This window comes from Vidua macroura, chromosome 15 (genome assembly GCF_024509145.1).
Source record: "Vidua macroura isolate BioBank_ID:100142 chromosome 15, ASM2450914v1, whole genome shotgun sequence".
NCBI lineage: Eukaryota > Metazoa > Chordata > Aves > Passeriformes > Viduidae > Vidua > Vidua macroura.
Genome location: NC_071585.1, coordinates 5,015,937 through 5,031,999, shown reverse-complemented (window position 1 = coordinate 5,031,999; position 16,063 = coordinate 5,015,937). Strand labels below are relative to the sequence as shown.

Genomic DNA, 16,063 nt, shown 5'->3' with positions numbered 1-16,063 from the left:
TTCCCGCGGCGCCATCCCGGTTCCGGCCGCCCGAGGATGGAGGCGCGCGTGGCGCAGTCCGCGGCGAGGCTGGCGCGGCAGGTGCGGGGCCGGGCGGAACGGGACGGGACGGGACAGCTGGGCACGGCACCGCACGGATCGGGACGGCCCCGACCGGGACAGCCGCGGGGCTCCGCGGCGCGCAGGTGGCGGGCGAGCCCCGGGAGCGCTCTCCGGGTACCGAAGCCCGCGCAGTGCCCGGAGCCCCGGGCGGGTCTGCCTCGGAAGGGAAGGCGGAGAGCGGGCAGCGCTGAAGCGTTTCCTGGGCTGCTCCCGTCTCTGCCGGGACTGAGGGCAGCGCTGCCCCGTCTCACACCCTGGGCGTGAGGGCGGGATGGCGGGAGCGTTCCGAAAAAGCTTCCCAGAGCAGTCAGCGGAACCGGCCCCGCACGGCCTGGTGTCACCGCCCGATCCCGAGCTGTGGCGTGCTCTGGCCGGGCAGGGATCACCCGGCGGGGCCGGGGCGGCCCGGGAGCCCTGGCAGCCAGGGAGGGATGCGCTGCCGGCGCGCTGGCCTCCTCGAACAGCTTTGCTGCGGCCACAAGCTGCTTAGGTTTGGGAAAAGACGGTGGCGATCCTTTGCCTTTTCAGTGACGATAATAATAAAAAATAGAACTGCCAGGTCTGTCCTAGTCAGTGACGGGTACTGACAGTAGAGTGCAGAGGCGGCTTTGACTCCTCCAGGGTCGCTTCTCATACCTTGCCCATTGTCTCAGGAGCAGCCAGCTGAGAGCTTCTGGACTTTGGCCTTTGGGTTTTTGCCTGCCATACCTGTGTGCTCTTTAGCAACTTTTGGGTGCGTTTCCTGCAGGAAACACAGGCACTGAGATAATAAATCTGGCACTTGAATCTCTGCACCTCTTTCTTGCCTTTGATTTTCCCTTTCTCCTTTGTTGCTGCTAGGAGAGGAAGGACATCTCAGGTATTCTGGCAAGGTGGCTCTCCCTTTGCTGTCACTGCTATTTCACCTGTAGTCCATAAGCAGATTCCAGGCACTGGAAGCAGAGCAGGAGTGTTCAGCTCCAACTCCAGGAGGCTGCAGGAGGCCATGCAGAATTCCTGAGCCTCACTCTGCCTGTCACTCCCAGGCACATGCTCCCTGTTTCCAGCTGCAGCATGCCCTGGAGCCTGTGGGGATCCAGCCTGCAGGAAAATAACCCAACAAAGAGTGTGTGCTCAGCTGGCTCAGCGGGGCTTGGCAGAGTAGGAGCAGAGATAAAACTGAGCAGGAGGCAAGGAGAGGAAGGAAGAGAGGTGTTCTGCTCCCTTTGCCATGCTCTCTCAGACCATTTTCTCTCGTGTATGATTTTTCTCTTTTGATGGAGAAAAGCTCTGTCATAGTAAAGCCCAGAGACAGAAGCCTGTGCAAGTTTCATGTTACCCACCTGCTCAAGCAGGGTTCTTGGAAGATAGTCTTATGTGCTAAGGGAGAATGTAAGGATGATTGTGGTCCTTTGAAAAAGCTGTAGTTTTTTTGTATTCACAGGTGAGGGGAAGATTTCTAGTACTCAGCTGAGCAAAGAGCCCTTGGAGATGTCAGCATGGCCTCATGTAATTCCCACAGCTCCTCATGAGGTGGTCATCAGGTATGACCCTTTACTGACAAGTTGTGCTAGACAGTGCAGGTAGAATAAACCAGGAGGTGACACTTGTGACCTGAACAGCAGATTTTTCCTTCCTTTTCTCAGTCTCACATCTTTTCTATCAGAGGTGTATTGGCATTGTTTCCCTTCCTCACTTGGATGGTACCATGAGAGAGGAGTTGTTACAAGGCTTAGCTGTAGTTTTGTAGAGTAGTTTGTTTTTTAGGAAGAACGTAGCATTCATAATATCCTTTCAATAACATCTAGCAATCGTTGCTAGGTTACCACAGGGTCCTGTGGTAACAAGCATTTCTGATGTAAATGTCTGAAGACCTTTTTTCCAGGCTAGCTCATCAACATGGTTATGGGTGTGGGGGTGACAGACTCATAGCATACCTCAGGGTGGAAGGGACCATCAAGTGGATGGATCATCAAGTCCACCTCCCCACTCCTCACAGGACTACCTGAAACTAAACCATATTGTTAAGAGCATATTCCAGATGCTCCTCGAACCCTAACAGGTTTGGTGCCACAACCACATCCCAGGAGAGCCTGTTTCAGTGCACCAGCACCCTCCCAGTGAAGAACCTTTCTGGACCAGTCTGAACTTCCCCTGACACAGCTTCGTTTAATTTTCCTGTCACTGGTCACCAGAGAGAGGAGAGTGGTGAGTGGTGTTTCCAGAATATTGCCAGTCTGGAGATGAAAGCTGTTCTCAGCTGTGTGGCTGTCCCAGTCCAGCTGCTGGGATCTCAGCCCCATCAGTTCTGGAACCCAGTGTAAGCATTGCTGAGTTCAGGCTTTTCTGCTGGGTCCTTTTGAATGAAAACTTCATTTCATCATTTGTATAAGCTGTTGATGAGCACAATAAAAGGGAGACTGAAATGGCAGCACTGGGGTAGGCAGCTGGGCCACCATGGTGAAACTTTTTGCTCTCAGTTCACACTCGAGTAACAACATAAGGACTGCTGCTGGAAATTTCTGAAGAAGAGGAGAGACAAATGTGACAGTCTGGGCTTGGTCACATCTGAAATGGGGCCATCCCAATTCCCTCCAGGTGCCAGGGCTGTGAATTTGCCGGTTTGATGCAGTCATGGGAAAAAAGTAGATGAGCCTTGCTGAACTGTGGCAGTATTTTAGAGGTTTTATCTCCTGGCCAAATCCAAGTGATTACAGTCACCGTGTAAGAGCACTTTGGGCTAGATGTCTGCCCAGAGGTCAGTGATTCCTGGGCACTGTGGTTCTGGCTTCTGACCATGCACATGGATAAACCTCTTTCCTTGTCCTCACTTGTAGTGTAACAGTATGGAAAGAAGCTCCAGTAGGTTACTGGTCATCTCACCTCCTGTGAGTCTTCCCTTGGCTGGCCAGAGGTGTTTGTGATTATGCAGGAAAATCCAGCTCTATTCCTCTTTGGTAAAGCTTGTCAGTGGTACTGAAATATCCCAGTTATAGGTTGGGGGGAATCTTTTAATGCAAGGAGGAATACTTGTGAGCTGCTTGTTGTCTTGGACATGCAGGGATTTTAGTTTCAAAAGCAGGATGTGATTTTCTGGTTCTGGAGAATGTTTGCCTTCAATGCAGAACTCTCCTTGGGGTCTTGGAGGCCTGTCCTGAAGCTGGTGACTTCACTAGAGGGAAGATAATTCTGTGTGGACACAGAATTTACAGATTATATTGATTAGGGGTTGAAGATACCTTTGCACTTATGTTTAAAGCACATTCTAGGCTTGGGGGGATGAGTTATGTATGTCTCTGCTCTGGTGTTTATAGCAATAATGGCACTGAAACTTACAGTGACACAGCTGTGAAAACACAGTGAAATCTCTTGTGCTATTGTAAATGAACCCTTTTTGATAAGGTTTGGTGGCCTACAATAATAGCCTGAGCTGCGTCCTGCTGTGGAAGTGCTGGCAGAGGAGAGCCTGGATGAGGGAGCCAAGGGGGTGACAAGCCAGGGTGGGCAGTGCTCACTGCTTCCCTCCATAGCAGCACCAAGCCCCTCAAACCTTCAGTGGCCTCCAGGATTCTGTGTCAGAGCCAGCTTTGTGGCTCAGGGCATAAAGCCTATTATGGGGGAGGATAAGAGATGGACAACAGAGATGAAATTTCAGCTATTTGGTTTCTTTAGGGTGTGGGGTGAGAAAGATTCCTGCTCCTTGCAGCAGCTTTGAACCATTTTGCTGCTGACAAATTTATCTGAGTTGGGGCTTTGAAGTCTGGTGGGACACAGGGAAGTGTGTTTGGAACATAGAGGCCCTCCTAAAATTCCCAAGTGCTCCTGAATGCCTTGTGTTATTTTTAAGGGAGATGACATACATTTCCTTCCTGGACAGGGCAGGAAAGGTTGTGTGGCCAGGTGGAAGTGAGTGCACCCTGCAGAAATGCCTCTGTGGAGCAGCACATTACTTCTGGCATTCTTGTCTCTAGGTGGGGTTTGAGCTTGCTGGGCTTGTGTAGCAGTCGTGGTTTTCTCCTCTGAAACTGTGGCCTGTGAGATGGTGAAACAGGCTAAAGGAGGCTTTAGAGAATTTTGAGTCAAAACATTTGATATCTTTGTTAAAAAAGCTGGAGAAAGTGCTTACTGGGGAACACCTCATTAGCATGTCCTGTTGTCTTTCTTGTACTTCTGTCTCGATATTAGTGAGACTATTTTCTCACTGCCTTTTTTAAAGAGTGTTTCAGAATCCTTGTTTTTCACACAAGTAGAAACAATCTTCAAATATTAATTGTTTGGAATTATTCAGCTTACATGTCACTGCTGTTACCTTTACAAGGCAAACTAGTACTGTGCCTGAGATCTTGCAGCTCCTGACCTCTAGTCCTCTCTCCAGGAATTACTGTGTGACAGCTCAATTTTCTTTTCAGGAAAACGAGATCAAGTTGTTAACTGCAGAAATTGAGTGTCTGAAGAACTTTGGGTGCTTGGGAGTCTCCCCGAGTTTGGAAGGGCTGCGAGACGAAAACGCAAAACTCAAGTACCGGTTAAACTTCCTTAAGAAGGTAAGGGAATAAAAAATCATTGCTGTACCTTGTGGGTTTTGTTGTCATTAGGACAAGCTAAATAAATGGTGTGAGTTTGTTACAGCTCTGATGTGTGACAGCATGCTTGCTCTGCATTCTGACACCTTAATTGGTGGCACATCAGATATTTCTTGGTTCCTTAAACAGAAACCTGTTTTATGGAAGATGTCAGTAGGTCAATGAGCCCACATGGTTATGTCTGGGGCAGTTTTCAACCAGGTGGCCCAGCTGAGGTCTGTCCCAGGCTCACCAGCACAGGTGTGAGAAGTAATGCAGCCCTGCAGGTCAGGGGAAGGTTTGTGCTGCGAGGTTCTGCAGGAAAATCATGTGATTTTTATGTTGTATACATTGCTCCTGTGCCTGGAGGTGTCAGCCAGATCTGTCAGCTGTGCTTTGCCAGGCAGCCAAGGAGAAAAGTGGGATGTAACAGCTCCTCAGATGTTGTGAATTTAGCCTTCTGGATTTTGGTTTTCTTTTTTAGAGCCTTCAAGAGGAAAGAAGTAAATCAACCAAAAGCATGATTAATATCAACAGCTGTCTCCAGGAGATCTTTGGAGCTGCCATTCAGGCTGCCTACCCAGACTTAGAAAACCCTCCTCTGGTGGTGACACCAAGTCAGCAGCCCAAATTTGGGGACTACCAGTGTAACAGTGCCATGGGTATATCACAGGTAAGTGATGTAAACAATCTCAACAAAGAAGCAAAAATGGGGATGTTTTCTGTTGGAAGCTGAGGGATAGACAGCACAGTGAGACTTGCAGTGTGGAACTTGTTCTGGGCTTGCTGCAAGCATCTGTGCTGAAAATTGAGTGAGTTTGAATGGCATTTTAAGGGAAGCATTGGCCTTTACAGAGCTGGCCTTTAAACCTCTGTTCAGGTGCCTGGTATGAAAGAGTTAATGTGTGTGGCACAGAAAAACTGCTCGGTTCGTGGGATCTAAATCAAATCAGGATTTAAGTGCTGCATCGATTTACTAATGATGTGCAATTAACTACCAATTAGTGAGTTGTATGTTTGGAACTGAAAACAGCAAAACAATAAATCACGATTCTGGAGAATTGCAAAATGTTGAGAAACACCTGCATATCTCTAACTGCTCTTTAGTTACAGGAAAGTGTAATATCCCCATACATTTGTGTGCACATACCCCCTTCTCACAGGGCAGGTGACAAAGGGGCATCTCCAGTTTCCCCTCTTGGCTCACACCTCCCATTGCTGTGGGTGCTGTGGTTTCCTCCTGCTCACAGACACACATGGCAGAGCAAAGGGGCTCAGGTGCTGCCCTGTGTGCTCTGTTGGGTTTGGATCCCTATGTCTTACATCCCAAACTGCTCTCTCTGAGCTCCAGCCAGAAGGCACTGGGCGTTGTCAGGCCTGGGCATGCTCAGGACACCTTCTCAGAGCCGAGCCAGGTGTAGATTGCTGCTCAGGCACTGCCCTTCATACTCCTCTGGCTCAGTCCTTTGTTTAACATCTCTTATAAGTTCCCTCGGTACAGGGAGTTTGACCAAGGAGGACCCAAATAGAATCAGAGACACTTCAGCAGTTGCTCAGCCTGCTCAGTGGGCTGGGACTGTGCTGGAGTGAATCCAGGAGGTGTGGGAGAAAGAAGGTGTAGTGTGTTCTAGCTTAGGTGCTGAAGCGCCCTAACTTTCAGTGCATTGATGCCTGTGGGTGACTAAGTAGACACTTTGTAATTACAGATCTTTTATTTGGCAATCTAGACAGAAACAACTCCTTTTTTTACACCTCCTGTTGTCAACTCACCTTTTTTAACCCATTAGATTGGCAGTTTTGACACTGAACTTGCACTGCCACTCGTGGAACTCTGCTGTCCCAGGTCGTCCCCGTGCAATGAGCGTGACTGGGGCAGCAGGGGTACGATACGTGCCAGGCAGCAGGCTCTGGGCTGCAGTGCCAGGCAGAACTGCCCTCCCAGATCCCGTGTCTCCCCTCGGTCTCATTAGCATATTGTCACTGTGCTGCTGCCCTGGGTGACTGCACTGACAGGGATTCAGGGCGCTGCCACTTCTCTGACCGCCGCATTACCCCAATTAAGTCGCGGTTGGGATTCTCGAGCGGTCCAGGCTTCCCAGCACCGACGTGGTTCACATAACGCCGTGTCTGAACGATCCCCTTCCAGCCAGCCTTTCGAGTTCCAGGTTGTCAGCTGTGGTGGTGAACAAGAGTTCCTAGTGCTGGGCTTGGCTGTGGAGTCTGTTCCCTGGGCAGGCAGGCTGTGCACTGGGCTGGAGTTTGGCCGTGCTCACACAGGCAGTGTGTCAGCATGGCAGAGCCAGGGGATGAGAGCAGCAGGCTGGGGACTGTCAGTCTGTTTCAGGGGCTTGGCTGTGGTGCAGGTCTTCCCAGGGTGTCCCCTGGGCAGAGCTGGAACACGGGTCAGGGTCACTGGGACTGCCAGCAGAGTGGGAAGTGCCCTGACTGGGGCAGCACTGGTACGTGCCAGGCAGCAGCCTCTCCCTGCAGGCGCACTGATGTGGAAAGGACCCTCACAAATGCCTATTGTTTTCCTGGGAGCTCATTAGCATATTAATGCTTGGTATTTCAGCCAGGAGCTCCAACAGGAGTGTGGTGACCATTTCTGGAATGGTTCACATAACACGCCTGTAATCTGGTGTAATCTGCCCATAATATGGGTTTGCATTTATTTTTCCTGTAGTTTACACTTTGAATAACACTAAAGCTACTGAGGTTTGCTTTTCTTGCCCTTTTTAAGCCTTTACTATCTTGTAAGAATCCTGTGTATGACAGGTTAAACAGAAAATTGAAACTTTAGTAGAAATACATTTTAGAGGAGACTGTAAATTAGCAAATACAAGCAGTGAGTGTAAATTCTGAGTTGACAAAAAGGTACATCACCTCTGTGGCCTCAGTGGACTTGTTTTCAAACACATCACAATAATACTGGAAAATCATGTGCTCAGAAACAAATACTTGTGGTAATTCTATACAAGTGTGAATGTAGTGTTTTGCAAGGGATGGGTTGGGCTAGCTTAGAGAATCCTCCTAAAGGATGTTTTTGTAAGATTTGCATAAAGCTATGTGAGAAGATGCTTTGAGAATGGACAGGGAAGTTGTGTAGTTGGACTAGGTGATCTTCAAAGGTCTGTTCCAACTCAAACCACTCTGTTACTATCATTGTATTTAAACTTGTGTCCTGTTGAGTTCCTCACAGCGGGCCGCTCATGTCTCCAAGGGAAAAGGAGAGCTACTTTAACAGCATTTTTTCTGATGCTCTTAGAAGAAAATTGAGTAGTGCTGGGATTAGCTTTGTTTGCTTGGGTTGTTGGATTTTATTTATTTATTCACTTATTAATCTATTCATTTATTTATTTATTAAGCTCGAGACTAAGACAGGACTGAAGGCAGTTTGCTTTGGTTGTGTTTAATCATAAATAAACAGACCTGCTCTGAAACCACACTCAGCATCTGCTGGAGGCACAGTTCAGAGCTTCAAATGTGAATGCTGGCAGAGCTGAGGACACCCATGAGACTGATCAACAAGATTGTGAAGCACTGAAGGACTGTGCCAGCTATGTTGATTTTTAAAGCGTTTGTCCCTTTTACTAGCTTAGAAAAATACAAATTTGCCAAACCACTTAGCAGGTTTTGAAAAATAGTCTAGGAGATTTTCTTGTGATATAGGGACTGCTCTGAGCAGAAGGAGGTGAACATGTTGGGTCCAGTCAGGCTTGTGCTGTGGAGAACTGATCTAATCTGTAAAATTTGCTAGAGATGTTTCTCTTTGTGTGTATCTCTGTATTATGAAGCTGAAGGACCATGAGGGTGTTTCAGTGCTTCAGTATCTGTGCTCTCTGTTTTGCTCTCTGGAATGCTTCAGAGGACTGAATTATACTTGATCTTTCTTGTGTTCCAGATACTGCTCAAAACCAGGGAACAGAAGGTTAGCCCACGAGAAATCGCGGAGAAAATAGTAAAAAATATTCCTGCCAATGAATGCATTGAGAAGGTCGAAATTGCTGGTCCTGGTAAGATAGTTTCATTTTACACACTTTGTATATCTCAAAGCAAAAAGGACAGTTATATTTTGAGAGAGAAGCTGAGCTGAGTTCTACTGTTTTGTGCTTTAAAACTGCAGTTTCATGGTGAATTAGCTTCTTCTATCTTGGTGAGCTTTGTAGCATTCAGACTTGAGCAGCAGCAGAAAATCTACTTCTGTATTAGAATTGGCAGGTATGATCATGAGCCCTTTAATTAGAAATTTTTCCACTGATCCTTAAGGGAGCAGCTTTTCCTCTTTCAATATTGGTGATGGGAATCAAGCCACAGTCATGAAATCACAGCAAAAATGGACAGCCCTTCTTGCTGTTGCTTGCATGGTGAGGAGACCTTGTCCTCTCAAAACTGAGAAGCTGGAGTAGCATTGAGGTTATTAATTGCTACATTTGTTTTGTCCCAGGGACCCAGGAAAAAATACAAGGGGTCCTATTCCTTAGGCCTTCAGCATAAACACAAAAATCCCATGGCACAGCCCTTTTAGGGCTAGGGCTTGTTCATTGGCTCTGTGAAGCAGGAGAAGTAAGACAGTGGCATACCATAAGCATAAATTATCCCAGATGAAACTATATGTTTTAGGATATTAATTTTTTAAAAAAAGATAAAGCAGGATTTGGTTTCGCATTCTGGAAACCAAATTATTTATTTTCTCAGCTAAAATTGTTTCTATAAATTGATTGTTGAGTGACAGTGTACAAAAAGGAGTTATGTCAATGGTGTAGCTTGCAGCATCTGACTCCTGCAGTAAGGGCTGTAGTGATGTGAACAGACTCTTCTAATCTGGGAACAGAAATTGTCTTCAAGTGACAACTTTGTTGTCCTGTGACTGAAAAATATTTTGTCAAGCTGACTTCATGTGCTCTTGTGCTTGATGCATGAAAACAGAAATCCAGGGGGGGAGGGAACAAAAAACGGTCTGAGGCACTTCTGCAGCCCCAGCACTCACTGCTGGTTTTTTCCTGCAAAGGTTTTATCAATGTCCACTTGAGAAAGGATTTTGTGTCGAAGCAGCTGAGCAGTTTATTGATCAATGGAGTTCAACCACCAGCTATTGGCAAAAGGAAAAAGGTACAGCAGTAAGCACACAGCCATCTTGGTAAAGGGAAGATGTTCTGGACTGCAGTATCTTTGAAATTCCCCCCTGAAGGGATGTGCTGAAGAGATGTCCATGTCAGCAGCTCAGCAGGCTGTTAGAGCAGAGCATGTGGGATGTGGTATAGGAACCGGGGGCCATGGGGTAGGTCACTTGTACTTGCTGTGGTCTCTGGTGGCTGAGGGACAGGGCTCCCTGGGGGTGGGGCATGCCCAGGTCAGTCTGGGAGTGATCCCTGACCCTCAGCTGGGCTGCAGCAACGCTCGCTCTGATGTTCCTGCTGAGGGTCCGCAGAGGTGATTCTTGTTCCCACTGCTCCCCCTAACAAAACCCAGATCAAACACACGAGGTGTGGTAATGGCCTTTTATTCATGTGTTCCTTTGGTTCTGTGCCCAAGGTGGTGGTGGATTTTTCCTCCCCCAACATTGCAAAGGAGATGCACGTTGGCCACCTGCGCTCTACCATCATCGGGGAGAGCATGTGCCGGCTCTTCGAGTTCGTGGGTTATGATGTTCTGAGGTGAGGCTCAGTGGCTGGGTGTGGTGGGCTTGCTGGGCTGTTTGTACAGTCCCTGTCTCTCTGTTCTGCTCTGTATTGGTCTTCGTTTATAAGCACATAGCAAATAACCCTTTATGGGTAGTAGATACTAAGCTGAACAAATGCAGCAAGGCTAGGAATCAAGGTGGGCAGCAGCTTCAGTGCAGTGAAATTGGGGAGCTTGTCTGGGCTTGGTTTCTGGTATTATGTGTGTTTCTTTTAGAATATATATTTTAAAAATGTGTGTATCTTAAAGCATATGTTTCAGAGATGATTATTATTGTCCTCTTCAATTGCTCCAAGGTTGAACCATTTAGGAGATTGGGGCACCCAGTTTGGAATGCTCATTGCTCACCTCCAGGACAAATTTCCGGATTACTTAAGTGTCTCTCCTCCCATTGGGGATCTCCAAGCTTTTTACAAGGTATGCGTAGCAAAGCAGATTGAGAAGCTTTACAAATTGCAGTGTGGTTTTGGAGAAATGAAAGAATTAAGTCACTGTTAATAGATTATTGTGATAACCAGCCACGGGGTGATGAATTGTGATATCTGGTATTGAACTGTCTGTATGGGGCATAATCAAAGGCCTTTGTAAGCACACAGCCTTTCTGTCTTGAGATAAGCATACTTGGAGGGCCTTTTAGGAGTGGTGGTTTGTTTCAGGGGAGAAAGCAGTGCTTTTCCATATGTTTCCCTGCAGGAATCCAAGCAGAGGTTTGACACAGAGGAGGAATTTAAGAAGCGAGCTTACCAATGTGTGGTGCTGCTGCAGAGCAAAAACCCCGACTTCATTAAAGCCTGGAATCTCATCTGTGACGTGTCACGCAGAGGTGACTGCCACATCTGGAATCATGTCTCAGCTGTAGAACAGTGTGGCTTTCCTCACTTTATGTCTGAGCACACCCTTCTGTTTTCCCTTGAAAATCACTGCCACACTGCTAAGAGAAGCTGAAAGCAAAAAGACAGTACAACCAAAGTACTGGGCTCTCTTTAAGTGGAGACTTTCACCTAAGTCTTTTGTCTCCCGAGTCCTAGTCTGATGCCTTGACCAAGAAATGGATAATGCTTTTTTGACCCTGCTGTACCCACTGTTAAACATGCCACTGGTTCCCACTGTGTGCCTTTAATGTAAGTGTTATGTTCTGTTTCCCTCAAGAATTCCAGAAAATCTACAACTGTTTGGACATCACACTCATAGAGAGAGGGGAATCCTTCTACCATGAGATGATGAAAGACATTGTGAAAGAATTTGAAGATAAAGGTGAGGCTTTTGGTGTCGGGTCAGAAGTTCTGTAGCTGTGAGGATGAGCATGGTAGCCTCAATCCTGCTCAGCAGGGCTTAGGGCTGATGCTTTTCAAGTTGCATCTTCCCCACGTTTGCTTTTTTTTTCAGCCACGTTTCCTAAGAGGGTATTTTTTGGCTTTTCCTCATTCCAGAAAGCCTGAATCTTTCTTGCTGACATCAAAAGCAGTTTGTCTGTGACATTTGTAGGCAGTAGCACAGGATACTACTGGAATTTATTATATTCTGAGTACACAGGCAAGGAGTAATGTATGACAGACTTCCCAGTCTTAGTGTTGTGACTGTATGGGAACTTGGAGAAATCTCTGTGAAGACAGTGGGATTTTTGGATCATGTTGACTTTGAAACTGGCAAGAAGCCAAATGTAGCATAAAAGGTCTCTGGTTTTATGTGTTCCTGTCTGGATTTTGCAGTTCCTGAGTCTCACCATCTGAAGTGTTCTGACAGTCTCACCTCAGAAAGACTCTGTGCAGAGTCCTCATCATGCCACTGTATAGTTTGTGTTGCCTTTAATGCCATATTTTGTGATGGGTTTGTGGCTGTACAGGAAGATCTGGATGCAAGTGATGGGAGTTTTTAAATTAGGTCTTTCCTGGCAAGGCCACATTTGTGCAGATCTGCTTAGTTCTGGAAGTGCTGTACAGAATGGGACTTGTCTTGACAAGGGAGTTCTCATGTAGGCCTTTTCATATATTTATTATGTGAGTGTGTGGCCTTTTCTTCCTGGTAGCAGCAGGGAAGGGAGGTGTTGCTGCTTGCCCAGAACCTCCCTGGTGTGATTCAGCACAGAATGTTTTTCATTGCTTTGTCAGGATTTGTCCAGGTTGATGATGGCCGGAAGGTCGTGTTCGTCCCGGGTTTCCCTGTCCCGCTGACAATCATGAAATCGGACGGAGGTTACACGTATGACACCTCAGACCTGGCTGCTCTGAAGCACAGGCTGTGTGAAGAGAAGGGGGACATCCTCATCTATGTCGTTGATAGTGGCCAGGTGAGTTCAGCACCCTCTGCTGGAACTGTTGGTGCTGGTCAGCACAAAGTGTGTGAAGTGATGGATGCAACAGTAACACAGGTAGAACACCACAGGGTCTTTAGTGTGATTGGTATATTTACTCCTTATCTGAGCAGTGATGGGAATTTGCCAGTTGCTGCTTCTGTAGAGCTGGAAAACTCTTGGAAAGGATGAACTTCTCAAAGGAGAATTTGTCTGTGGAACTGGAAACACTTTAAGTCTTACTGTGAGAGCATCATTGTGACTAGGATAAAGCTATGAAGAAACTGCAGCTGGAGGAGTGGATTGAGAACCAGTTGTTGGTATTTTATTTTCTTGCAGTCTGTGCATCTCCAAACAGTGTTTGCAGCTGGACAGATGATTGGCTGGTATGATCCCAAAGTCACCAGAGTGGCCCATGCTGCCTTTGGAGTGGTGCTGGGAGAAGACAAGTAAGTGTCTGGGTGTACTTTTTCCTCTGTCTGTACCTTGGAGAGAAAGTTTGGATGAATGCAGGAGATTTGCCCTCATTCATTGACAAGTATGTATATGGCACACCAAGAAAACCCCAAAAGAAAGCACTGGTTCCTGTGCTGTTACCTGTAACTGTGTCATTGTGTTCTGTGTCATTGTCCTTGATCCACACAGTCACTTCTGTGTGGTCACATTCCCTCTCAAGCTTGGCTCCTGCTGCCTGGCATTTGGCAAGGGGCACTTGGATTGGCTGGTGGAAGCTCATGGGAGATGGCAGTGGTAAAGGCCATGATTTTCTTTACTTTCTACCTCTTTCATGGTAGATGAAACAAAAGTTGGGAAAAGTCTGGTACTGGTATTGTGTGCAGCTTAATGTCTGGAACTGGACCGTTCTGACTGTTGAATCCTTCCTGGCCATTCCTGCTGACCCTGCTGTGGGTGCTCTCTTAGTGTTGGAGCTGTCCATGTGATGGCAATTCCTTCAATACAAAAGGATTTGCCATGTGCTTTTTTTCCTAAGCTTGCTGGGCACTAGGCAGAGGGTGGAAGTGCTTTGCCTCTTATGCAGGTGGTCATTTTGGCTGTGTGTTTTCAGGAAGAAGTTCAAAACTCGTTCAGGGGACACAGTGCGTCTCATAGACCTGCTGGAGGAAGGGCTGAAACGAGCCATGGACAAGCTGAAAGACAAGGAACGGGACAAGGTAGTTGTGACAAATTGCTTGTCTTTCCTGAGAACTTCCCAGATGTGTTCACAGACTTAGGGACTCTGCATTGCTTAATGAGATTTCTGTCTGGTTTGCTGCCTGCAGAGAACTGGGTAGTGTGGACATGGAATGTGATAGAAGGACCAAACTCTGTCCAAGCACAGTGTGAGGCAGTGGAATTGGGAAGGGTAGCGTAGGGTGAAAGCAAAAAGTCCCTTTTTAAACGGGAACACGAGGAAGCAAGGAAAAAAAAACACCTTGAAAATCTCTAAAGGGCTCACAGGAGTCAGGCACAAAGTGCTCTGCCCTGCTGCCACTGTTCCAGCAGACAGGGGTTTGTACGTGTTTGGATTGACCAGAGTGCTCCGTAAGGGTAGGAGGACCAACATGTGTTCTGTGTACATGTAAGGAGCAGGAGCAGAGCACATCACACCTGGCAGGTTGTGGGGCACAGAGGTCCTGTGGACTGTCAGAAGAGGGAGTCAGCCCTAACCTGGGCAGGGCTGTGGTGCCAGTGGATTGCAGCAGAAGTGAGGGGTGGCTGTGGGGTTGTCTGGTGCCCTGAAGCAGAGAGGTGTGTGTGAGCTGAGCACCAGGTGGGTAAATCCCCTCAGCAGCCTGGGCTCTCCTCCTGAGCCCTGCTGAGAGGCCAGGGCTGTCATTTTGCTTCATTCTTCCTCTTGACTGTTGCCTGTTTGGGACTTGCACCAGGTCCTGACGCCAGAAGAGCTGAAAGCTGCCCAGACGTCGGTGGCTTTTGGATGCATTAAATACGCAGATCTGTCCCACAACAGACTCAATGATTACGTGTTCTCCTTTGACAAGATGCTGGATGACCGAGGGAACACAGCTGCCTATCTGCTCTATGCCTTCACACGGATCAGGTGCGTGGGGTGCTGGCAGCTGCAGGAGTTGGTGCTGGTGCTCTCTGCATCTGTCACAAAGGGACATGTGGGCAAAGGGGTGACAGTCACATCAATGCTGTTGGGGGTGTTTGCTAAGAGAAACCAGCTACACCGGTATGCACCACAGACAAGATTTTATTTGTCACTGCACACTATGTGTCCAGTGCCACGTGAAACAGCTCCTCTGTGTGACATACAGCCCAGGGAGGGAACTGTGGGAGTTCCTGATAAGCAGAGGATTTAAGTGGTTGGAAAAGGATGCATCTGTGTTCCAGCAGCTGCTCAGCTCAGGTATTGCCACACCCCAGTTTTTCTGGCACCCTGAGCCCTGGTTTGCTTGGAAGTATCAGCTGTCGTTGCTGATGCAGGTGCCTAGAGCCCATCCCTCCCTGATCCTCTGCAGTGCCCTCCTGGATCGAGGGCTGACTGTCCTCTTTGGCCTGGTCACCCAGGACTGGGCAAGGGAGGCCATCAGCCCTGAGCCAGGCCAGGCAGGTGACCAGGCCAGCCCTGGGCAGGCTGGGCAGTGGGACCCTCACAAGCAGACTCTGGTTTGGACCATTCCAGGGCAATCGCTCGCCTGGCCAATATCGATGAGCAGATGCTGCAGAAGGCAGCCAGGGAGGAGGTGCTTGTCCTTGACCATGAAAAGGAGTGGAAATTGGGCAAGTGCATCCTGAGGTTTCCTGAGATCCTGCAGAAGATCCTGGAGGACTTGTTATTGCACACACTCTGTGACTACCTGTATGAGCTGGCCACCACCTTCACCGAGTTCTACGACAGCTGCTACTGCGTTGAGAAGGACAGGCAGACTGGTGAGTGTTGGCCATGGGGTGCTGTGTGTGCCTGTGGCACATCCTGTGGTTACATCCGTCCCCAGGGTGTTACCCTGTGTTGGAAAGGCTGTTGTCACACTCCTGTGTCCATGTGGGAGGATTGACAGAGACTGGCAGAGCCTGTGTTATGACTGAGCAGGAAGGTTGAGTAGAGTTGGGAGCAGCCAGGAAGCAGGAGGGGTGCTCAGTCTGCCCGGCTTGGGGAGAGCAGGAAGGATTCCATGTGGCAGTCCAGAGCCTGGTTTTGGGTGGAGGGGCTTCCCCTGGGGAAGGTACTGTTCTGAGCAGCTACTCCAGCTCCTCTGTCTGTGTTTTCCAGGCCAGATAGTGAAGGTGAACATGTGGAGGCTGCTGCTGTGCGAAGCCACTGCCACCGTCATGGCCAAAGGATTCGACATCCTGGGGATTAAGCCTGTGCAGAGGATGTAGCAGTTCCCTGTGGAATGACAATAAAGGGACTAAACAACTGGAGTTGTCTCTGTTGAGTGGGATTGTGGTAAGGGAAAAAAAAAAGCAAAGGGGGGAAGAAAAAGGA

General features: G+C 48.2%; 2 protein-coding genes across 3 annotated transcripts in view; one reads left to right on the top strand and one right to left on the bottom strand.

Moving 5' to 3' along the window:
* Positions 1-20: 20 nt before the first annotated feature.
* Positions 21-15,995, top strand: RARS1 (arginyl-tRNA synthetase 1). 2 transcript variants are annotated; one of them, XM_053990781.1, is made up of 16 exons: positions 23-81; positions 1,526-1,625; positions 4,491-4,625; positions 5,128-5,316; positions 8,545-8,656; positions 9,652-9,752; positions 10,176-10,297; positions 10,619-10,739; positions 11,016-11,145; positions 11,472-11,576; positions 12,431-12,609; positions 12,952-13,061; positions 13,679-13,784; positions 14,499-14,671; positions 15,260-15,507; positions 15,848-15,995. In XM_053990781.1, exons 4-16 carry the CDS (start codon positions 5,164-5,166, stop codon positions 15,955-15,957), a joined length of 1,770 nt encoding a protein of 589 aa, XP_053846756.1. In that variant the 5' UTR covers positions 23-81; positions 1,526-1,625; positions 4,491-4,625; positions 5,128-5,163; the 3' UTR covers positions 15,958-15,995. The 2 variants fall into 2 exon arrangements, with proteins under 2 accessions (XP_053846755.1, XP_053846756.1); XM_053990780.1 differs by lacking the exon at positions 1,526-1,625 and having other exon boundaries at positions 21-81.
* The window catches only part of LOC128814689 (rho GTPase-activating protein 7-like), a 46,239-nt gene continuing 46,057 nt past the window's right edge, over positions 15,882-16,063 (bottom strand). The window contains exon 12 of the mRNA XM_053990779.1: positions 15,882-15,964. The gene's annotated coding sequence lies outside the window, so the exon portion shown is untranslated. The remainder of the gene's footprint in view (positions 15,965-16,063) is intronic.